The sequence below is a fragment of the Dermacentor albipictus genome, chromosome 5 (assembly GCF_038994185.2).
Source record: "Dermacentor albipictus isolate Rhodes 1998 colony chromosome 5, USDA_Dalb.pri_finalv2, whole genome shotgun sequence".
In the NCBI taxonomy this organism is placed as follows: domain Eukaryota; kingdom Metazoa; phylum Arthropoda; class Arachnida; order Ixodida; family Ixodidae; genus Dermacentor; species Dermacentor albipictus.
In genome coordinates, this window is record NC_091825.1 from 14,255,104 (window position 1) to 14,280,339 (window position 25,236).

A 25,236-nucleotide genomic window follows, 5' to 3' on the forward strand; every position below is an offset into this window, starting at 1 on the left:
GTACAGAAGCACAGTTCGCAATAGGGTATCAGAAAATTTGTACGTGGTAGTTCATAGTGTGTTTTTTTTTCTCATTGGTTAACCTAGGTAGGATATTAGGCAGCATAGTAGCAAGAGCTTGGTGGCGCAAGCCACCGCCCCGTTCCAAAGGGGACGCTCATAACATCCATCCATCCATCCATCCATGGTGGTGCCCATGAGAAAACGGTGTATAGCGTGCGACATTCATGTCTCCTGTGTGCGTTTCCCAGCCTCCCCTTTCCCGTGGAACTGGTAGACCTGCCCGCTTTTCCACTGAGTGCATGAGGCGGCACCGACTGCGGTTTTGTTGCTTGTCGATGCCTCTATGCACATCAACGATATCAGTGTTTCTATGGGTTCTGTGAGTTCCCACCACCAGAAAGGAGATGGACAATGGCAAACAGAAGTGCAAAATGATATCTATCAAGCAGAAGGTGGCTATGCTGAAAGCCGTCAAGTCCAGCGTGAAGAAGAAAAAGTGGCGAGAGATTCGGCATGGCGTTACGCACGCTGTCGACAATTTTGAGCAGCAAAGAAGCTGTCACCGGTGCTATCGCACGTGGCGTAAAAGGTCACAAAAATAAGCTGTGAGCCTCTGCTTTCGAAGCTGCAGCGAAGGCAGTCTTCAAGAGGTTTCTGGACGCATGAGGAAGTGCCACTCCTGTAAGTGGGGCACTGTTGCAGCGCAAAGCGAGGGACTTCGCGTTCATCACGGGGCACGACAATATTGTGGCAAGTGTCGGCTGGCCACAGTATTTCAAGGAGCGCCACAATATCGTCGGCAGGGCTGTCAGCAGGGGAGCACAGTCTGTCACCCGCAAAGCTGCAGTGGCGTGGGTGGAGTCAAACGTTGGCCAGCTGCTAGAAAAATACAGTGCCAAGGATTTGTTCAACGTGGATGAGACAGCCCTGTTCTACCGGATGCTGCCACAAAAAACCTTGGCCCTCAAAGGTGATCGAACGATGACAGGGCAGTAAGCAGAGCAAGGTCCACATAACCGTGTTGCTTTGTGCCAACATTGATGGGTCGGAAAAGGTTCGGGCTCTCGTGGTTGGCCAAAGTGCGTCACCACGATGCTTCAAAGGCAAACGAAAGGTGGAAAGAGAAAAGATTTAATGAGAAAATGCACAAAAAGAGCGCTGGGACTGCCCATGTGCACATCCACAGAGACTGATGGCTCTAGGAGTGCACAACACATGGGCAGAAGTGGTGGAAGCAGTGTGAACCTCTCAAATTGAGAGACTTAGCACCACGAGGACAGGAAGAGCCATATTGGACAAAGCTGGAATAAATCCGGACAGAGGCCCCACCCAAAAGGTCGAAGCAGATAGGGAAGTGAGAAAAAATCTGATTATCCCCCCCCCCCTTCCAAAAAACATGCACCCAGAACATAGCAAAGACAGGAGGCATAAACGAGCCGAAGCATTAAAAATTAGATTCGGTAAAATTTCGGAACATGAGGTGGCCTATGTAGACGCGGCGGGAGGTAGCGGCAGTTTCACGGTGGCAACGGCCGTCAGCAGCCGGGGTATTCCCGTGACCACTGTCACTCTGCGCGGGCGCAGCATAGAAGTTGCCGAGGAAATTGCGATCGCATTAGCTTACGCTGGAACGGACATGAAATTTGTGATCAGTGACAGCAAAACTGCCATACAAAATTTTAGCAAGGGAAGGATCTTGCACTTAGCGGCCGGAATCCTAGGCGAGAGAAAGTTAAGTAGAAAAATTCAAACAATTTGGACTCTGGTGCACGAAGCTGTCTCCGGCAACGAGGTGGCCCATGAGCTGGCTCGAGATCTCTACCGCGGAGCCACTACGGGGCCCCTTGATGACCGAGGGTGCAGAGAGCGCATGCTAAAATATGGGGAGATCCCGCAGCATTACAGATTGGCTCGTAGACTGGTATCCCCGCCAGACCCGAAATTAAACAACAGACAAGCAGTCGCGTGGAGATGACTACAAACTTATACGTATCCGCACCCAGTTATGGCGAACCACATGTTCCCCGAGGCCAGGAGTGATAGGTGTAATCTTTGTGGGGCGAGAGGGACCCTCGACCACATAATATGGGAATGTCCGTACTCTCCTGGGGGAATGCACAAAATAGGTAGTAGAGACATCTGGGAGACCTTGCAGCGCAGCTCGGACTCTGAGCTCCAGCTCCGGCTCGTTCAATTGCCTGAAGAGGCTGCTGGGACCCAAGACCTCCTAGCCTGCATCTAAGGCGGCGGCACTTGCCCCCTGACCTGCGTGTCGGGGGGGTGGGTAGATCACCTTGTCCGTTGGAAAATAAAGTTTATTCTATCCATCCAAGTGAGTTATGTGTCTAACTGTAAGGCCTGGAAGACAAGAGAAATTTTCCCAAGATGGCTGCGGGAGTGGGACAGGCAGCTGGGCAAGCTGAACCACAAGATATGCCTTATACGGGACAACTGTGCGGCCCACCACACTGCCACTGTGCTCAAAAACATCAAGCTATGCTTCTTGCCGCCAAACTGCACTTCAGTTGTGCAACTGCTCGACCAAGGAGTTATCATGAACTTTAAGTTGGGCTACCGCAAGCGTGTGATCGACTGGATTCTGCTCAATGTGAGCATGAAGCGCGAGTCCACGATCGACGTGTACATGGCAATCGAGATGCTACAGGCTGCTTGGATGGCTGTACCGACAAGCACAATCACCAATAGCTTCCGGCATGCCTCATTTGGCGTCAGCAGCGGCGGTTACAGCGAAGATCTGTCGCCAATGAGGGTGCCGTGGGTGACCAAGCCCTAGCGTCGTGGGACGCTCCCCTTGACGCCAGCGTTGTGCGCAACTGCGACAGCTTCTGCACGTACATCAGTGCCGATGCTGACGTGGTGACGACGGAAGAGCTAACGGAGGCGGAAATGGTGCACGTGGTGACAGGGTGCCTAATCACAGTGACGAATCTGTCGACGACAGCCCCGAGCCTAATATTGGTGAACCCAACGTACCAACGCTCGCACAAGCACTGGATGCGCCAGGCCTGCTGCGCCGCTTTTTTGGCGCCCACAATGACAACGGGGACAGACTCGAAATAGCGGTTGCAGCTGGAAAGCCATTATTCGCCTGAAGAAGGCGTGGCAAAAATCTATCATGGACTTTTTTTCTGCAAAGGGAGCCGCCAGCTGGTGTGTTGTTGAAAGATCAGTGATGAGACGTTTGGCGTGAATAAAGTAGAAATTTCTTGCTGCCTTTTTTTCGCTTGTTTTTTCCGTGCGATGACCGTTTTCTTTTTCACGTGGCAGGCTGCTGTGAGATTTGGTGGCGAGTACATCCTCTCTGCTTACTAATTGTAGATAGAGACGGATAGTGGCTATAACGAACTAATGGTTATAATGAAATAATTACAACCCCCCCTTCAACTTCATTATAACAAGGTTTTACTGCATCCGAAACGATGCAAAAGCTAAGAAATCAGCCAGAAAACGTGATACATGGGTGGCACACTTTTATTGTTGTATGTCTATCTGCTTGCAAAAGTATTCCTCAATGCAAGACTGATGCTTTCGGTAATTTGCTGCACTAAAAGTCATGTTTTCAAGCCGGTCAACTAAGTGCAACCTCTCAGCTTTGCCGCCATTATATTCAACGAAGCTGCATACAACACTATGAGCATTACCCCCTTCAGCCAAAGGGGGCGCGCAAGTGGGCTCGTCATCGCTGTCTTCAACGTTCACGGCCCAGTCGGTTGTTCTTGCAGTGATCACTCTGCCAAGGTCAATGTAGCATGTAGGAACTGTGCTCTCGATATGAGAGTAATCAGAGAAGCCGACTGGACTGCACTATATCGAGCATAAAAGGTCTTCCCTTCCTCATCAAAAATGCAGGTGACAGAACAGTCAGCGGAGGTGGTGGTGGCAACTTCCTTCACAAATCCGGCGTGCTCAAAACACAGTCGAATAACCGTGGCCTCCACTTGCCTCCACGCATGAACAATGAGGCATATGGCACCGAGGAAGTCAGTGGCATGTTCCTTGCTGTTATCGTAGCAAAGGAGCATTCACTTCAACATATTGTAGCGATACATCTTCCTCGTGTGAAATGTCCATCCGTTGCGATAGTGCCGTCGTGCTAGCAGGCAGAAATACCAGCTTAATTGCCTGCAGATTCTGAATGTTGCCATGCGCTGGGCAATTATCAACAACAAGCAAAACATTATGCGTCGTGGCCGCAAACTTGCAGTCAAGGTGCCACACATATTCTTGAAAAATTGCCAGTCATCCAAGCTTTCTTATCGTCCTTGTAAATTAGGTCATCCTTGGGTGACAGTCATGCATTTTTAAACGAGGCTTCTCCATCTTGCCAACAACAAGCCACAGCAGTTCGTACTCACCACTTTCTAAAACTGGTACAGCACAACATAGAAAGGAAGAAACAAGCCGAGCAAGGGGGAGTGCAGAGTAGGTTGGCACGCATTTCGATTTTCGGCGTGCGTCTCAGCCGTGGCTGCGCATGGCTGTAAACGCGGTTGAATGCATATGCAGTCACACAGCCTGCTTTAGAGGTAACCTGCTGCATGTGCAAAAAATGGGCGTGCCGAGACGGTGTGGCACCAGTCTTACCGCATGTTTAGTATTGGCGGTTAGGTAATGCCGAGTTTCGTTGACCCAATGGAGCAAGAGGCAGACGAAGCATTCACTCCCTGCTGTCATCCCAGTGCGGGCAATACTATCAGCCGCAGGGGCGGAGTGCATGTGAAAGCGTGGTTCGCTTTGCATAATTTCGTCAAATTATGCGCATAATTGCATACTTTGCTTATGCATAATTTGCATAACGGATACGAGAGGCAGGTGGAAGAAAGAAGAGAAGACGAAGAGAACGAGGAGTTTGAGAGGCCAGACTGCACTACTACCACGCTACGATCATCATCCATCTTCTGTAAATAATACCATTTCTTCGCAACTTTTCATAACAGTTGTGGTGGAAGGTGCGGAGTAATCGACACCGGAAGACAGAGGCTGAACCACAAGTTCTTCGACGGAGCTGTTGCCTTGCTGGACTCCCAACGAATCCACCGGAGTTGAATATGTCCCATGATGCAGACGAACAATGGCCCATTCCAACGGCTGCGCCGCCAACTGTTATTCCGTTCTACAACTGAGATGCGCGTCCCTTTGCCGGAAGATCGGACAAGACGTCGAGGAATGGCTCATCCATTATCACCGGGTGAGTGCCTTTTAACAAGTGGAACAGTGCTTCTCAGCTTTTGAACGTCGTGTTCTTTCTAATGGATACTGCATTGGTGTGGTTCGACAATCACGAGGAAACGTTCAGAACATGGGGAAGATTTGTTTCGGAAATCAAAGAGCGATTCGGCGACTCCGCAACGAAAAAGAAAAGAAACTTCTTGCAGAACTAGAACTGACATGGGGAAGTGGCCCTATCCTTGATTGGATTAAAAACTATCTTAGTAATCGCACAAAATTTGTTGAAATTAACGAGAGGTCCGCGACAACTAACGTTACATCAGGAGTACCCCAAGGAAGTGTCTTAACCCCAGTGTTATTCTTAATCTTTATTAATGACTTACCAGCATATGCTTCACAGAATATTGCACTTCACTTTTTCCAGATGACTGCGTTCTTTTCCACGAAATTAACTGCCTTGATGACCATAGAACTTTAAATAATGCCATAGCAGCAGTCTCCCAGTGGTGCAAGGACTGGCAGATGGATATCAATCTAAAAAAGTCCGTTCTATTATCTATAACCAGAAAAAAACATACATCAGCCATCCAGTACACCTTTCCAAGATTACAGGGAAAAGCAAGCGGTCTGGAACAACGTAAAAAAAACTGAAAGGAACGCAAATTTCTATTCAAAATGACTACTGCGCAGACACACTCAGAAGGCGTAAGCTACTTTGGGCCAGTGCCAAGACTGATAAGGAAGCCGAAAAGAAGGTGTCTCTATTACACGATAGGTTTTGGGTTGACAAATGCCCTTACACATGGGACGATGGCTCCCATTCACGCAAAGTAGTACCAAAACCCAGAAGTGTTTGCCGAAACCTTCCAGTGGTTGCACCTAGCTAGCGACTACAGCCTTGCCAGCTACTCTTGCTTTCTCTGAATTCTTGAAGTGTTGTGAATAAATTAGATAAACTTGAAGATTTGTTGCTGCTGTATGATCCACATGTCTGCGTCATAACAGAAACTTGGCTGAATGAGTTTATTCGAGATGATGAAGTCGTTTCGCCGGCCTATCAGCTGTACAGACAGGATAGAGGCGCACGTGGTGGCGGCGCAGCTGTCATTGCTCGAAAAGGGGTCAACGTACAAGTACTTGACCAGATTGATAACCACGAAAGCCTGTTTTCGAGAGTCAAATTTTTTTATATTACGTTCGTCTTGTCGCTGTTTATCGCCCTCCCGATACTGATGACTTGTATTTGACCCAATTGTACGATCACGCGCTACAATTTCAGGGAAAAAGTATCATAATAAGCGGTGATTTTAATTTGCCCTTCATTAATTGGCAAGAGCTTCATTATGGTTGCTCCACCCCTAGAGACACCATATTGGACATTATGCTTTCCCTGAACCTCGAGCAAGTCAGGAAAGTAAACACAAGAGGAAATGCAGTCCTAGATCTTTTATTTATCAGTGACATTTTCGGCGGAGGCACTCTGCTAGTTCAGGAGGGTATTTCAGATCACAAATTAATTTTCTACTCATGGATTAAAGACACTGATAGGCAAAAGAATGCTTCTGTGATAAAAGTTATCAAGGATTTCGCTCGGGTGGATGATGTGGCCATAATAGACCATTTGGATACTTATCTATGCGGTCCTATAAGTAATATAGAGGCAGCACGGAAGCGCATTCGTAATGTTATTCACCACTGTATCAAAAACTTTGTGCCACCAAAAGCGCTCCATCAGCGTAGATTAAATCCATGGATCACCAGAGAAATAATTCAGAGTAAAAGAAAATTAAAACGATGGAGGAAGAAACGTAAAATAGAATCCGAGCAGTTCAGACACCTTAAAGACGATTTGTTATGGAAAGTTAGGCAAGCTAGGAATATTTTTTTCAACAACAGCCTTGCGGAGTTCATTCAAAACGATCCTTCTAAGTTCTGGCGCTACTTAGGGAACACAAAAGTCGAAGTGTCCAAATTGAATGTCGATGGTGTCATTCAGACAGATCCTTCTAGAATAGCGGAGACTTTTAACGAGTACTTTCAAAGTGTATTTTCTGAGTATAAAGAATATGAGCCACGAACCACCGCATCGGACCTCCCGCAGGGCATTCAGGTAACGCGTGAAGGGGTTCTGGCATTGACTTTAAATGTTGATACGCGTAAAGCTACTGGGCCGGACGGTGTCCCGAACCTATTTTTGAGGCGATATGCCAAACAAATTTCTTGGTACCTAACAGAGCTTTTTAACTTTTCACTAGAAATGGGCGAAATACCTGATGATTGGCGTCTGGCGCGAGTCGTTCCCATACACAAGAAGGGCAGCCGTCTACTGCCTTCTAACTACCGCCCTGTCTCAATGACCAGTCAATGCTGTAAGATGTTAGAGCATGTGATTGCTAAGCACATACAAGGCTTCCTCTCCGAACATAAAGTTTTATCGGTTAATCAACACGGGTTCAGAAATGGTATGTCAACAGTTACACAGCTGGTATCGACATTGCATAATTTGTTTAGTGTTCTTGACATGACTGGCCAAGTAGATGTATTGTTTATGGACTTTTGCAAGGGATTTGACAAGGTACCGCATAATGATTTTTTGTTTAGGTTGGAGAGCATTGGACTTCCACTCTTTGTTGTTAGGTGGATTTTCGCGTACCTTAATCATAGGCAACAGTTTGTACAAGTGCAGGATTTTTCTTCCAGTGTGCTGCCAGTTACCTCGGGGGTTCCATAGGGGAGTGTGTTAGGGCCATTGTTGTTCTTAATTTATATAAATGACTTAACGAAGGTAATACCAAAGGATGTCTCAATCAGATTATTTGCTGATGATTGTGTGGTTTTTAAAACAATCTCGAATGCAAATGACCATGCCTCTTTACAAGCAACTGTTCTGGCAATTAATGACTTGTGTGAACTCGGGCATGGAACTGAATAGGGAAAAAACTGTTCTTCTACGTGTAACAAGGAAAAAATCAATCAATCAATCAATCATTTTATTTCCTTAAAGAAGGAGGAGTACAGGACTAAAAGCTTGGACTGCTTGACGAGGTCCCGACCCCTTGCAAGTTGGCATAACAGCAAGATGACAGCCAGTCATACACAAGAAACGAGAAAAAAAAAAAGCATCACAATGTAACGGGTAATACAGAGTGAAACAAGACGGCAAGAAATAATCAACACTCATAAATAACAGTGGGGAACAAAATTAGGAGAATAAGAAGGCATGGTCTAGTCTTGCAAATAAATAAGTTGACAAAAACATTTAATGCGAGAGTTTCGTTTTCTGGAGGGATCAAAATTTTGTCGGTCTAATAGGTTTAAAAGCGAAGGTAATGTATGAGATACAGAATGCTCATCATAGGAGGTTCTTGGGGTAGGTACGAACCATATTTCTTTATGTCGGGTCTGTCGAATATTTGTATTTTCTCGAAGTTTTGCCAGATGAATTGTATCATCAGTGCCAAATTTTACTAAATCTTTGTAGCACAACATCAACCTATAATTGTAAAAACAAAATACAGGAAGAATTTCATATTTAGAAAAAGTGGTTTTGTGGAGTGTGTATAATGGACATCAGCTATGTAACGCACAACTCTTTTTTGTAGCAAATGTAGTTTGTGCAAGTTTGTTACACCAGTTGTGCCCCACACCATGATGCAGTACTGCATGACAGATACCACCAGAGCATTGTATAGCATTATTTTTACCTTGGTCGGGAGTAAGCGACGCAGACGAGCAATAACACCAATGGCAGATGACAATTTAGATTGGAGATGATCAACATGCTCATTCCAGGTAAGGTGCTTTGTAAAACGCACCCCAAGGATATTAACGGAATCCACTATCTCTAACTGCTCACTGCCCAGACACAAATTCATATCGGTTGTCAACAACTTTCCTCTAGGAGTGTACAAGATAACTTTTGTTTTCTTAGGGTTGATTTTTAAGCAGTTTATCACGGACCACCGTTCTAAGTCAGACAGTGTCTTATTAGCCTTTATTTCTATATCTGTTTCCACGTTGCCTGTAATAAAAACGGTTGTGTCGTCAGCATACGAAACGAATGTAGCGTTATCTGTACAGCGTACAATGTCGTTTATATAAATCAAAAATAAAAGTGGGCCCAAAACGCTGCCTTGCGGCACACCAGTGATAACTGGCTTCCTTGAAGATATTGTGTTACTGGCATCTACGAACTGTGATCTGTGGGACAGATAAGATGTCATAAGCGAGTGGGCGGTTCCACGTACACCATACATTTCTAATTTGTTAAGAAGGATAGAATGATTAATTAAATCAAAAGCCTTGGAGAAATCTATGTATATGCCTAGTGCCATGTGCTTCCGGCTGAATGCATCTAAAATTATTTCTTTTTGGCTCAGGAGGGCTGTTTCCGTAGAGCGGTGCTTTCTAAAACCATGTTGAAAGTCTGCAATCAAGTGGTGACGGTTAAAGAATGAGAGTAATCGCGCATGCATTATTTTCTCAATGCCCTTAGAAAATGCTGGAATTATTGATATAGGCCGATAATTATTTAATGCTGTTTTATCACCGCGCTTGAAGACGGGAACAACGCGGGTAATTTGCATTCTCTTAGGAAAGGCACCTGTTGATAATATTAAGTTATAAACATGGGCTAGAATAGGGCTTATAATATCGAGCACATACTTTATAGGGCGAATCTGGATACCGTCGGCATCTAGTGACTTGCTGTTGCTTGTAGCTCTAATAGACGAAAAAACTTCAGGAGAAGTAGTTGGAGCAAGGAAAAGCGATGCTCCATTCCTCTTTACTGGTAGAAACTGAGCGTGGTTAGTTAGGCTATGTTCTAGGTCCTGTTGCGGTGCTAGAGTAAAGACTTCATTAAATGCATTTGGTACTGCATCTCCAGAAATTTGTTGCTCATCATGTTCCAATATATCAGGAATAGCTGAGTAAGAGTTAGGCTGTAACAAGGCATTCAATTTACGCCAAAGTACATCACTTCGTTGATTAGCAGGGTCACTAAATATTCCTAAAAAATAAGCATCTTTGGCAGTTCTAAGTTTATTTGTTAAACTGTTTCTGTATTTCTTAAACGCCTTAAGCAAGGCTTCATCCCTAGATTTCAAAAATTTGGCATATAAAACATGTTTTCGTTTAATCATGTCAAGAAGCTCAGGGGTCAGCCAAGGTTTCCGCGCTTTACGTGGCCTCGTAATTTTTTTGCATGGAAAATGCGTATCATACAACGGTTTAAAAATATTAATAAAAGCGGAATATGCAAATGTCCGAGTACCTTCACTTACCACAATAACGGCAGCACTATAAAGGAGGTTGATAAATATAAGTACCTGGGGGTAACTCTCACCAGTAATTGTTCCTGGGGTGTGCACATTTCAGACATCTGTGCGTCAGCTTTTCAAAAGCTATGTTTTCTTAAGAGGAAACATCAAAATGCTCCTGTAAGTGTTCAGCTTCTAGCTTATAACGCATGTGTTAGGTCGAAGTTAGAGTACGCGTCTGCGCTGTGGGACCCACATGTTAAGAAGGATGTAATAAAACTTGAGGGTGTTCAAAGAAAGGCCGTACGGTTTATATTCGGAAAATACAGGACGGATTCACCATCGTCTCTGATGAAACGTAATAACATTACAACATTGGAGATACGTAGAAAAATAAACAGACTTTTGTTACTTCACAATTTTATGTCTGGAAAAATCGCCCTATCTGCATCAAGTTATGTTCAACCTGCTGCTACTAGGAAAACAAGGCACACAGCAGAACATTCACTGAGACCTACTTTTGCGAAAACGAATTTCTACAAATACAGTTTTTTCCCTAGAACAGTTAAAGAGTGGAATGAGTTGCCGCCAAGTGTTACCAAGGCCAAAGACTTTTCGGCAGAACTGGAACGTTTCTTTTGTGAGCAATAGATACTTGCAATTGTATAAATGTAGGTATTTGCTGCTGGTTTAGTTCTGTTTTGTCTGTTTTTTTTTGTTTTGTTGAAAATTGCTTCATTGTGTTAGTGCTGTTGCTTTTGCCCCTTTTGCTGTTTGCAAATTTATTGCTGTTAATTACTGTTTGTCATTCCGAAAATGCCCCTCCTGATAGGGCCAAAGAAATGGCCTGCAGTGTGGTTAAATAAATAAATAAACAACAACATTCCTCTTGCATCTGTTCATGAGCATAAGTACCTTGGTGTGACACTAACATCTGACTTCAGGTGGAATTCTCACGTTAACAATATCACATCAACCGCAATAAGATATCTATTCTTCATTAACCTAGCACCATCTTAACTAGCACCTAGCACTTAACACCTTAAACTAGCACCATCTGAAACAAAGTTACTCGCATATAAAACACTTATAAGACCGGTTCTAGAGTACGCCAACACTGTTTGGTTCCCGTTTACTAACAAGCTGATTAAAAAACTTGAAGGGGTAAAGCGAAAAGCACTGAGATACATATATAATAAACATTCCATCACAGACTCACCAACAGCATTGCTGAAACGGGCAGAACTTCTAACCATGGATAACAGAGCCAAGCTTGCTAGACTAAAAATCATGTATCAGTTAATATACAATCAACTCGAACTGCCTATTATGAAATACATATCAACGCCCTCGAATAGATTAACTCGTCATAAACTCACACACACACATTAAGCGAATTTTCATTTTGCACTGATATTTTCAAATACTCATTTTTTTCCATGGGCGACACGCGAATGAAATAATTTTAACACAGGTATCACTGACAGCTCATCCTTAGATACGTTTGGTGCCCTGATTGCGGATCAACTATACATAATGCAGCAATAATTCTTCTCACTATTTATGTAGTTCCTTGTTGCCTTGTTATTTTAACGGTGTTTGTGCTTGAATATAATTACGGCAATGATGCAATATATTTCTTTTCTTGTTAGCATTATTGTAACCTTGATTGTTGCGTGACTGTTATTACCTCAATACTGACCCTGTAACTGGTTTCTGCAACTGTAATTATTGTAGTCATATTCTCTTCGTTCTTGTTATTCTCTTGTATAATCACTTAATCGAATTGTTATATGCCCAAATTCTTTATTGTATAAGATTTAGTATGTAACACCTTATACCATGTTCCTATGTATCACATACAGCCCTTCCTATTACAATCCCTGATGGGATTCACAGTATCAATAAATGAAAATGAATGAAATGAAAAGACGGAACAGATGCTACTGCAACGCGTGCAAGTGCCAGGCGAAAGCTGCACGACCTACACTGAGGCAGTAATAAAACTGTGTAGGATGGTGTACTATGGAATGAGTGAGGAAGACAAAGTCGGGCACATCCAAAAAGGAATCGCCGAAGATGTTTACAACTTCCCCATCGCAAAAGACAACCTGGCTTCCGTCGCCGACATCATTCGGCACTGTCGCACTTTTGAGCAACTGAAGACGAGGCGCATCATGGCTAAGTTTGGCAGGCTAGCCAATGTGACGACAATTGCAAGCGTAGACAGCAACTAGCCCCTCGATCTTGCATCAAGGATCCGACAAATAGTTCGGGAAGAGCTCAGCCTGCATGCGCAAGTGACACATTCAGGCACTCATAGCTTCCGCCTACCACCAGATTTCGAGCCAAACGTGGCATCCTTCTCCCCGTACCCTGCGGCGAGGGGCACAGAGGATTATGAACTCGCGCCCCGACAGCAGCCACGTCTCTACGACAGGGGTCCTACTTATGATGCTCGGCCACAACGAGAACAGCCTTGTTTTTACCCCCAAGGCAATGTGACTCCTGTCAGGCCACGACAAGAACAGCACCAACCCTACTACCAACACGTGACTTATGAACGATATAACAAATTTCAGCTAGCAGCAGAGACAAGTTATCCACATGACAACGAACTTTCTCTCCGCCTGCAGCAGCCTAGCATTCGTTTCGAGGTAGGTGCTGTGAACCGCGACCCTCCCGTGTGCTACAACTGCTGTTCCACATGCCATACAGCTCGGTATTGTCGCCAAGGCTGTCAATCACAAAGGACACCACCAATGTTCTGGCCACCCGTAACCCGTACTTCATATGACTTGCGGACGACCGACTGGCTTTCAATGGACCACTTCTCACACAAGGCCAGACACAGCGATTCACCAGCATCTGAGCGGAGTGACGCCGTCAACTAACCGTCCCCGTCACTCTCCGTCCCCTCGGCGCCGTTCTTCCTCACCGCCACTGGGAAACTAGCATCCGTGGCCAATGGAGGCGAGGTCACTGGACGGTCTTTGCAAGAAATACCGCTGCCTGTTGTGATGCTCAAAAACAAAGTGAATGTGTCAATTGACGGAATACCGGCCATAGCGTTAGTTGATACTGGGGCGACTGTGTCTGTGATAAGCCTCGCTTTCAAAAACCGTCTAGGCCACAAAGTTATGTTTTCTTGGAACAACGGTATTACCTTTCATGGAGTAGGCGGCGAGTGGCTTCATCCCCTTGGTGTTTGTGCTGCGAGTGTTTTATTGGCTGGGAAAGTGTTTGCGTCGGAATTCCTTGTTCTTTCTCGTTGTTTGCACAATGTTATTCTTGGTATCGATTTTCTTGAACAGTGTGGCGCTTCCATGGACTGTGGTCGTGGGCGAAATATCATTGAACAAGTTATTTATATCAGCACATTCCGAACAAAGCTCGTGTGGTGAAGACAGGGACACAGACACACTCAGTGTTCTTGATGAAGTGATTGCACCATTGTGATGCCTGACCACAATGTGCAATCACACATGTTTCTGCAACTACTGTTGACGCTGATTGTTTTGACCTTGTAGTTAGACCTCTCCACATAAACTGTGCTAAAAAGATATACTTGTGCTCTGCTCTGTCGTGTGCATGACGAAAGTAGACGCCACATTGTGGGCGCTGAACTGTTCTGCCACGCTGGTTGTCCCTCGGCGCGGTATGAAAATCGCTCTCTTCGATGAAGCCGCATGTAGCTCAATAACGACACTAACTGCAGACATCTATACAGCTTGCTCTCCTTGTGATAATCACCATTCTGAAGAGCTAATGCTTGGCATGATCAGCAAGGCTCTCTGCATATCGGAACAGCAAGCACTGGTAGAAGTCCTTGCCAGGCATGAGGCTGCATTCGACTTCACGCATGGTGATGCACACCTTCATTTACCGTCGTCCCGCGTTAGTCACAGAATAGATACCGGCTCAGCACACCCCATCCACCAGAAGCCCTACCGAGTGTCATCCTCCGAGCGCAAAGTTATCGCAGAGCAAGTCAAGGAGATGATGAACAAAGGTGTTGTTCAAGAGTCGTCTAGTCCATGGGCAGCCCATGTAATCCTGGTCCGAAAAAAAAAGATGGCTCCTGGAGATTCTGCGTGGATTACAGACACCTAAACGCAATGAAGAAAAAGGATGTCTATCCAATACTGCGAATCGATGACGTCATTGATTGCTTACCCGCTGCTTCTTACTTCTCAACACTTGATTTGCAATCAGGGTATTGGCAAATACCTATGGACCCAGCCGACAAGAAAAAGACCGCTTTCGGGACTCCAGATGGCATATTCGAATTTAACGTTATGCCTTTTGGCCTTTGCAATGCTCCTGCCACCTTCGAAAGATTCATGGACACAGTACTACGTGGCCTAAAGTGGGAGATATGCATGTGTTACTTCGATGATGATGTAATCTCTGGCCTCACGTTTGAAGAACATAACAAACGCCTCAGCCTTGTTCTCAACTGCATAAAGAAAGCTAGACTGGTTCTAAACTAAAAAAAATGGCGGTTTCGCGAACATCAAACACTGGTCTTAGGACACTTAGTCGACAAGGATGGCGTCAGACGCGATCCTCGTAAGACTGAAGTGGTGAGCTCCTTCAAGCCACCACAGTCAGCACGAGAACTTCGCTCATTTATTGGCCTATGTTCGTATTTTCGTCACTTTGTTCCCCAGTTGCCGACATCATTTACCCATTGGCAAGTATGTTGCGACAAGGTGCGTCTTTCAATTGGACACCAGGGTGTGATGCATTATTCTCTCAACTGAAGTTTATGGTAACGTCAGCACCCCTCTTGCGTCACTTCGATCCATCTTTCCCAACTGAAGTTCACAACTGGTGCTAGTAGAATCAGGATAGCAGCGGTGCTTGTACAAAGTCACAGTGGCACAGAACATGTTGTCGCATATGCCAGCCGTTGACTTAGCAAATCTGAACGCAATTACATGGTTACGAAACAGGAATGCCTGGCAGCTGTTTTCGCCATACAGAAGTTTCGGTGTTATCTTTACGGTAGACCATTCAAGGTTATCACCGACCATCATTCTTTATGCTGGCTGGTCGGTTTGCGTGATCCGTCTGGTCGCCTCGCACGTTGGGCGCTGTGTCTCCAGGAATACGAATTTGTGGTATCGTATAAGAGTGGCCGTCGTCATGCTGACGCAGACTGCCTCTCTCGGATTCCTTTTGCGACTACTGACTGCGAGGCTGAGAATTTGGATGATTGTCTTGCTGCTGTTACTTCTGCGTTCCCTGATGCGGCAGACTTTCAGCGAGAACAATGGAATCACCTTACCCTCGATCCGCTTTTTGTCGCCGCTCGTACTTCTCAAGACAGCGGTCGCTTTACTGTCCATGATAACTTGCTCTACAAAACTAATTACTCCGGGCATGGAGCGCGTTTTCTGCTTGTTGTCCCCGAGAGTCTCCGCTCCGACATTCTACGAGCCATGCATGACGATGTGACATCAGGCCATTTCGGCTTCGTACGAACGCTACACCGCACGCAGGAGCGCTTTTACTGGCCCAAGATGTATGAAACAACTAAGTGCTATGTCGGTAGTTGTGAAACGTGCCAATGTCACAAGCGACCGACCACCACAGCACAGCCCCGGGTCCCCTTCAGCCATTGACACCGCCCAGTACGCCGTTCGAGCAGGCATTGACCTTTTGGGTCCATTCTCGTTATCTAACAACAAGCACCGTTGGATAATCGTCTGCGTAGACCATCTGACACGCTATATAGAAACTGCAGCCATACCGTCTTCCACCGTTGCTTGTGTGGCGGTTTTCCTGCTGCGTTCCGTGGTCCTTCGTCATGGCCCACCACGTGTCATCATCAGCGACCGTAGTCGCCAGTTCACTGCTGATGCCATTGAAGAGTTACTTCGTTTGTGCACTTGACAGTTCTGTCATTCCACGCCGTATCATCCACAGACCAATGGCCTCATTGAAAGGACAAAGAGAACGCTGACCAACATGCTTGCCATGTACGTCTCCTTCAATCATAAGAACTGGGACGACGTGCTATCCTTCATCACTTACGCATACAACACGACAAAACATGAAACCACATACTATAGCCCATTTTATCTCCTGTATGCAAGGTTACCACGAAGCCCTCTGGACACTTTCTTACCCTTCGTTCCGCACAGAGACGATTCTGTATCGAAGACTTTGTGTCTCGCTGAAGAAGCCCATCGAATAGCTCATCTTCGTACTCTGGCCTCGCAAAGTCGTATGAAAGAGCCATACGATGACCGCCACGTACAAGTATCATTCAAAAAAGGTGATTTGGTCCTTCTTTGGACACCGCAACGCAAGCGTGGATTGCGCCAAAAGTCCTTGTCACAGTATTCAGGCCCATTTATAGTTGTAGGCCGCCTGAGCAAACTCAGTTACATAATAGCTCGCCTCCTGTGCAATGGTCGGCGATCAAGCAGAACTCAGCTGACTCATATTGCTCGCCTGAAGCGTTTCTACCCTGCTTGTTCATCCTGACTCGCCCCACGGGCTTCGTCTGCTTGCGAGGAAATGTAACGGACACGAGAGGCAGGTGGAAGAAAGAAGAGAACGAGGAGCTTGAGAGGCCGGACTGCGCTACTATCACGCTACGATAATCATCCATCTCCTGTAAATAAAACCATTTCTTCGCAACTCTTCGTAACAATATGCATGCAGCACCGCCAAATAAGCCACAACCGGATTCTCTCCGTTTTTCCTCCTCTACCATCGACACAATTTTACCATATTGTCATGTGGAGTGACGTATGAAGAACACAGCAGGAATACTGTGAAAGAGGAAACTAACTTTTATTGGGCGAACGTGTGCCCACAAAAACAGGCTAGACTAATAGCACAACGGTAGCGGTGAACACGGTTGGCGATCGTTGAAAATCTGATCAGCGGGTCAAGTGCTTAGGCTTTTATACATTAGTGGTCGAATGTTCCAGAGTAATCGCTGGGACCCGCGTGCTTTCCACAAAGTTCTACATTATTTGCGTCGCGCACACACATGCAATCAAATTACACAAGGTTCAGTCACAGACATCGGATGGAAGCATCGATAACATTCCAGAAACTTATGATGCATGCAGGCGCGTCCTGCGCTGTACAATAACATTTGTTGGGTGGTGAAACGTGTTGCCCGATAAAGACAAACAAGTACATGTGTCCATACCCCCCCTTAAAAACATCGACCTGATGCTGCAAAAAAACGAAAGTAATAAAGGAAAGCACTTGTACCAAAGAAAGCAACAAAATAAGGAAAGTTTGTCAGCGTCCGTAAAAGGGTTTAAGACGCGCCAAGTGGACCACTTCAGATCGTGCGCGGCGCCGCTGTGAATGCGAAATGCCGTCTAGAACGACCTCACTGTCCAGGGCGCCAATACGTTGGATGACCTTGTAGGGTCCGAAATAGCGTCGCAATAGTTTCTCACTCACTCCTCGTCGGCGTATCAGGGCCCATACACAAACATGGTCGCCGGGCTGGTACTCGACGAAGCGTCGTCGGAGGTTGTAGTGTTGGCTGTCGGTACGCTGCTGGTTCTTGATCCGTAGGTGGGCGAGCTGTCGGGCTTCTTCGGCGCGCTAGAGATAGGTGGCGAAGTCAAGATTCTCTTCGTCATTGACGTGCGGCAGCATGGCGTCGAGCGTCGTCGTTGGGTTCCTGCCATAAACCAGCTTAAACAGCGTGATCTGTGTTGTTTCTTGCACCACCGTGTTGTAAGCGAATGTTACGTACGGCAGGACGGCATCCCAGGTCTTGTGTCGACGTCGACGTAGATTGCTAGCATGTCGGCGAGGGTCTTGTTCACGCGTTCCGTGAGACCATTCGCCTGCGGGTGGCAGGCAGTTGTCCTCCTGTGGCTTGTCTGGCTGTATTGCAGAATGGCTTGGGTGAGCTCAGCATGTAAAAGCCATTCTTGTCGGTGATGAGGACTTCTGGAGCACCATGTCGCAGCAGGATGTTCTCGACGAAAAATTTCGCCACTTTGGCTGCACTGCCTTTTGGTAGAGCTTTAGTTTCAGCGAAGTGGGGTGAGATAGTCCATCGCCACGATGATCCACATATTTCCGGAAGTTGATGTCGGAAACGGTCTAAGCAAGTCCATCCCGACCTGCTGATAAGGGCGGTAAGGAGGCTTGATCGGCTGTAGTAATCCCGCTGGCCTTGTCGGTGGTGTCTTGCGTGGCTGACATTCTCGACATGTCTTGACGTACCTTGCGACATCGGCGGTTAGGCGCGGCCAGTAATACCTTTCTTGTATCCTCGATAGTTTCCGGAAGAAACCAAGGTGCTCAGTGGTCGGATCGTCATGTAGGGCGTGCAGTACTTCTGGACGCAGCGCCAACGGAACAACAAGGTCGGTGGCGCGGACTGGTGAGAACTTCTTCTTCTCGAGTAAGTTGTTTTAAAGCATGAACGAAGACAATCCGTGCTTAAATGCCCCAGGGACAACATCAGTGTGCCCTTCCAAATAATCGATGAGGCCTTTTAGCTTCGGGTTCACTCGTTGCTGCTCAGCAAAGTTTTCCGCGCTTATTATTACAAGGAAGGCGTGGTTATCCTCGTCATCTTGCGGCGGAGGGTCAATGGGGGTGCGTGATAGGCAATCGGCATCTGAATGTTTTCGTCCGGACTTGTAGGTTACAGTGATGTCACATTCTTGTATTCTGAGGCTCCACCACGCCAGCCGACCCGAAGGGTCCTTTAAGTTATCTAGCCAACACGATGCGTGATGGTCGCTGCCAACTCTGAATGGCCTCCCATATAGATAAGGGCGGAATTTTGCTGTAGCCCAAATGATGGCAAGGCATTCCTTTCCAGTCGTAGAATAATTGCCTTCTGCTTTTGACAGCCACCGGCTAGCATAAGAGATCACCCATTCAAGTCCATCTTTCCTCTGGACTAGGACGGCACCGACGCCTAGGCTACTGGCGTCAGTGTGGATTTCGGTATCGGCGTCCTCATCGAAGTGTGCAACTATTGGCGGCAACTGCATGCGTCGTTTGAGTTCTTGAAATGCATCGGCCTGCGGCATTTCCCACTTGAACTCGACATCACATTTGGTTAGATGTGTTAGCAGCTCCGCGATGCGTGAAAAGTCCTTGACAAAGCACCTGTAGTAGGCACGCATGCCAAGGAATCTACACACTGCCTTCTTGTCGATGGGCTGCGGGAACTTTGCGATGACAGCTGTCTTCTGCGGGTCGGGGTGGACTCCAGATTTGTGACGTGGCCTAGAAACAGAAGCTCGTCGTAAGCAAAGCGGAACTTTTCCGGCTTCAGAGTAAGCCCTGATGACCTGATGGCCTCTAGTACTGTTGAAAGTCGGTGATCATCGAAATTTCCGGCGAAGACGACGACGTCATTTAAGTATACAAGACAGGTCTGCGACTTCAATCCTGCTAAAACCGTGTCCATCACGCGCTGGAACGTTGTAGGCGCCGAGCACAGTCTGAATGGCATGACCTTGAACTTGTAGAGGTCGTCTGAGGTGATGAAGGCAGTCTTTTCGCGATGTCTTTCGTCGACTTCTATTTGCCAATAGCCAGACTTGAGGTCCATCGACGAGAAGTATTTAGCGTTGGAGAGCCGATCCAATGTGTCGTCTATTTGTGAGAGGGGGTACAAGCCTTCTTCGTGATCTTGTTCAGACGACGATTATCGATGCAGAAACGTAGGGTTCCGTCCTTTGTCTTCACCAAGACTACAGAAGATGCCCACGGGCTTTTTGACGGCTAGATGATGTCATCGCGCAGCATTTCGTTGACTTGGTGCCTTATAGCCTCACATTCTCGCGTAGAAGCTCGATAAGGGCTCTGGCGGAGTGGTCGAGCACACTCTTCGGTTCTTATGCGATGCTTTGCGACTGGCATTTGTCGAATCCTTGATGATGTCAAAAAGCACTCTTTGTATCATCAAAGCAAACTTGTGAGCTGTTGTTGCTTAATCATGGGGAAACTTGGATTTATGTCAGTCTGGTTTGGGAACTACGGTCGTCGGGATAGATGCGGCAGAATCCTCGACGTATGCGATCGTCGTGCCCTTGCTGATGTGCTTGAACTCCTGGCTGAAGCTTGTCAGCAACACTTTCGCCTTTCCTCTGTGCAGTCGAGTGATTCCTCTTGCGACGCAAATTTCGCGATCGAGCAGTAGACGCTGGTCGCCTTGGATGACGCCTTCTACGTTAGCAGGCGTTTCGGTGCCGACCGAAATAACAATGCTGGAGCGAGGCAGGATACTCACTTGATCTTTGAGCAAACTCAAGGCGCAGTGTCTAGGAAGGCTCTCCGGCGGTATCGCTTGATCTTCCGACAGCGTTATTGACTTTGACTTCAGGTCGATGATTGCGCCATGTTGGTTCAGGAAGTCCATGCCGAGAATGACGTCCCGTGAACACTGTTGGAGGATAACGAAGGTGGCAGGGTAAGTTCAATCGTGAATGGCAATTTTTGCTGTGCACATTCCAGTCGGTGTTATGAGGTGTCCTGCAGCGGCCCGAATTTGAGGGCCTTTCCATGTAGTCTTAACTTTTTTCAACTGGGCGACGATGTGTCCACTCATGATGGAGTAATCAGCCCCTGTGTCCACTAAGGAGGTAACTCCGTGGCCATCGAGAAGCACGTAGAGGTCAGTGGTTCTTTGTCTGGCGTTGCAGTTAGGTCTTGGCGTCGGATCACGGCTGCGTCATGTTAAACTGATGTTGGAATGTCGCGTCATCAAGTCGTCTTTCGTTGGTGTAGTCTTGGCTTCCTGACTTCGTTGGCGCAACGGCGGAGGACCTTCGTCTGTTCGACGAACAGCAACCGCACCTCCATCGGTTGCTGCTTTTAGTTTTCCGGATATGGGCTTGCGAAGCGGCCCCGGGCTGGGCCGGTGTATGGTCAACTCTGTGGCGACAGGTAGTGGCCTGGTGACGGCGAATGGGATGGTCGTCGAGGGCTCTACTGAGTGGCGGAGAGGTAGTCGGCGATATCGCGAGGTCGTTTGCCAATCTGTGGTCGCGGCGCGTTAACGGCGAACCCTCGGAGTCCCATTTCCTGGTATGGGCATCGACGGTAGATGTGCCTGGCTTCTCCACAGTGATAGCAAAGCGGACGGTGGTTGGGGGCGCACCAAACACCAGTCTTCCTTGGTATGCTGCGTGGGGCGATCGGTTGGCATGCTGGCGGCGGGGATGGTGGCGGACGATGGAACTGTGTCGTCACTGGGCCCTTCCGTGGGCGCAGAGGGGGTACGTGACGGTGGGCTACAGCGGCGTATGTCATCGCTTGTGGCTGAGGCTGCGGTGATTCAGGGACTACTCCGAGTTGTTGGAGCTCCTCACGTACAGCGTCGAAGCCACATGAGGCTGTGATGAAGGGAACAGCTTTTGTAGCTCCTCCTGCACAACCGCTTGGATAGCCTTGCGCAGGTCGTCGGTGGCCAGTGACTGAACTCCGGCGTAGTTTGTCGAGTTCGTGCGGTGGCCGAATTGCTGGTTCCGCATTTCCAGCGTCTTCTCGATGCTGGTGGCCTCGCAAAGAAACTCGTAGATGGTCTTCGGTGGGCTCCGTACCATTCCGGCAAAAAGTTCCTCCTTTACACCACGCATCAGTAGGCAGACTTTCTTTTCCTCGGGCATTTCAGGGTCGGCGTGGCAGAAGAGACGGCTCATTTCTTCTGTAAAAATCGCGGTGGTCTCATTAGGCAGCTGCATTCGGGTTTCTAGTAGTGCTTGGGCTCGTTCTCAGCGTACGACACTTGTGAATGTCTGCAGGAAGCAGCTTCGGAAAAGGTCCCAGGTCGGTAAGGTGGCTTCTCGGTTCTCAAACCACATCCTGGCAGCGTCTTACAATGCGAAGAAGACATGTCGCAATTTGTCATCGCTGTTCCAGCTGTTAAATGCAGTGACCCTCTTATACGTCTCAAGCCAGGTTTCCGGGTCCTCGAATGTTGAATCGCAGAACGTCGGAGGCTTCCTGGGCTGCTGCAGCACAATGGGGGATGCTGGGGCTGCCATTGGGGTTGCCTTGGCCACAATCTTCTTGGTCTTGTCAGGTAGAAGTCCGTGCTCCGGGGGCAGCTGTTGAAGGCGGTGGCTTGCTCGATGGTCTGGGACTACGTTGGTGTCCTCTTTGGGGTCTGAGATTAAGTCACAGCTTGTCGGGGGCATTCGGTACATGAATGAAAAGCACCTCCACCAGATGTCACGTGGAGTGACGTATGAAGAACACAGTAGGAATATTGTGAAAGACGAAACTAACTTTTATTGGGCGAACCTGTGCCCACAAAAACAGGCTACACTTATAGCACAACGATAGCGGCAAACATGGTCGGTGATTGTCAAAAATCTGATCGGCGGGTCAAGCGCGTCGGCTTTTATACATCAGTGGTCGAATGTTCCAGAGTACTCGCTGGGACCTGCGTGCCTTCCACAAAGTTCTACATTATTTGCGTCGCGCACACATGCAATCAGATTACACAAGGTTCGGTCACAGACAGTGGATGGAAGCATCGATAACATTCCAGAAACTTCTGATACATGCAGGCGCGTCCTGCACTGTATGATAACATTTGTTAGGTGGTGAAACGTGTCGCCCGATAAAGACAAACAAGTACACGCGTCAATATTGTCCAGATGCTTCAGAGTACACTCCAGTTTACACCACCGATAAGCATGCCAAGGAATGCAGGCAGCTCACTCGCTTGCTAACTTCCGCAGACCACTCTGGCAAAAAGCCTCGACGCGCCGACGGTAGACCTGCTCCTACCTTCCCACCTGAATCCCTCGTATGACTCTGGGTCCCCTCTATGAGTCCTGGCCTCTCTTCCAAACTGCTTCCAAATTTGATGGTCCTTATCGAGTCATTGCACAAACCTCGCCCATCAACTACATCGTCGAGCCACTGACGCTCCCAAGTGACCACCGTCACCGGGGATGTTAAATCGTTCGTGCAGACAGGCTCAAGCCTTATTATGAGCCCATTGTTTTGTTGTCCCCGTAGGTCGTCAGAATGGCTCATTTTTCAGCCGAGGGGGCAATTGTAAGCAAGAAGAACAGCACTAGAAAGTTCCATTGCCACTGCATGCCTCGAAGCCAGAAGATCAGCAAGCTAGAAAGCACCGTCACCACCCCGTGTCGTGTGGCCAGTTCACCCATCCAGCTGAGCTATCGTTGCTGCCGCTCTATCTCCGGCTATCACTCGACTGCTTCAATAAACCTCATCACAGCACATTCATAATCAAGTGAGCTTGCAGATTTAAAAGTTCTGTGCAAAAATGTTCAATGTTTTTTTGTAGAAACTGCCACAGGTGTGGGCACCATAAGGAGAAACAAGTGCGACTGAATGACTCACCTGTATGTGCTCTTCTCGACCCACTGGTACACCTCCACCAGGCGCCGCAGTTTCACAGCCGCAACCGAGATATTATATGTCTCATCAATTGCAACCTGGAAAATTCAACAGTGCAATTCAAGGTGACAAATGAGTACTGGCACAGTTTTTTTTCTCTCTCTGACCTTTCTTCCAACACAGAAAAACATTCAGCAAGCAGCATGAAAGCAAGTTGGCGCAAATGGTTCCAGAAAAATCGAAAAGTAGCATAATAAGAACTGACTGAAAAAAAAAAGAAATTGGAAGGCTTATGTCCGACTATGTCATTTGCAAGGGCACAGAGCCGTTTTCCATCCACCTAGTGCCAAACACCACGCCTACACACTCCGCCACTCTGCTGCACGATGCATGTGGAGCGATGCCTGCCAGCAAAAAACAATAGACTGGTGGCCACCCACTATGTGGCCCGCACATCCCTACACATGGGAGCACTCAGTTTCTTGTTCAATGAAATGAGCACTGCTCTTCCTGTCTGTGTCAAATGTGCGAAGCTCTGTATCTGTTCCAACGGGCCACATTCAAAGCGATGCATACTGCTCAGACCCAACTGTGCAGTATTGAACTTTGTAATTGTTTGAAGTTATGAAGAAATAATTTTAGGCATATGCGTTTTACACTGGGTGCCAAAACAGATGGCACAACATACATGTTTATTTACAGTTGCTGTGGTTTGCTGTTCTAATGCCCCAATCAACATTACCTCTATTTCAAGTAACACAGCATCTGCGGCATTAGTTATTACATCTATTACAACCAACGTCAGCTCTGTAACCCCACCTCTATTTCACAACCACATCAGTGGAACACCCAGCCCATGCTCAATAGTGCATTGTAATGAGGAGGTCAAGCTGTTCATGGTGCCACAGAAATGCTGCCCCAAGTTAGTCAGCAAATATGCGTGTTTGCCATAAAAACAGAGCAATGTCCCTGTTGTGCCACTGCTCTGTCCTTCCAAGATGATGCCCAGAACAATTTGCAAACTTGCCTGCCTTGACGAGAGCTGCCCTGTGATGTGAATGAGGCGTGTAGAGTTTGTTGGTGCCGCTTGACCCTCCTCAATGTGCACGACTTGCTCCAAGGCTTGGTCAAGTGCCCTGGACAGAGCACCAGCCCTGTGCTGAGAGGCAAAAAACAACACAGTGTCCACAAGCAAGGCACAGCAATGGCAGCTGAACATCAACTCCATTTCCCTACATGACTTTTGTTCACTACTACAGAGACATACATAGAAGATTATCAACGTGTATCAACAGCAGTGAAACAAAGGATGCGCCAATGTTTCAACAAGTTTACTTCCCCACTGAGGGCGAGATACATGCTGCCAAAGAAAGCAGTCTCTGTCTTTCTAGCTACCTCTGTCTACTTTGGATATAAATATCCCCTTCAGTAACGAATTACGTTC

At 47.2% G+C, this 25,236-nt stretch overlaps 1 protein-coding gene across 13 annotated transcripts in view; it reads right to left on the reverse strand.

Annotated features, from left to right (window-relative positions):
• The window catches only part of Tmem43 (Transmembrane protein 43), a 210,947-nt gene that overhangs the window by 119,660 nt on the left and 66,051 nt on the right, over positions 1-25,236 (reverse strand). For 10 of the 13 annotated variants that reach the window (XR_011514400.1, XR_011514401.1, XM_070538296.1 and 7 more), the window contains 2 exons: positions 24,820-24,951; positions 23,796-23,890 (listed from right to left, as the gene is read on the reverse strand). Coding sequence is in view for 11 of the 13 variants with exons in the window: in XM_070538296.1 (XP_070394397.1) it covers positions 23,796-23,890; positions 24,820-24,951 (227 nt within the window). In the remaining 2 variants the exon portion in view is untranslated. The remainder of the gene's footprint in view (positions 1-23,795; positions 23,891-24,819; positions 24,952-25,236) is intronic. The other 3 variants (XM_070538292.1, XM_070538287.1, XM_070538288.1) reach the window with 1 other exon arrangement.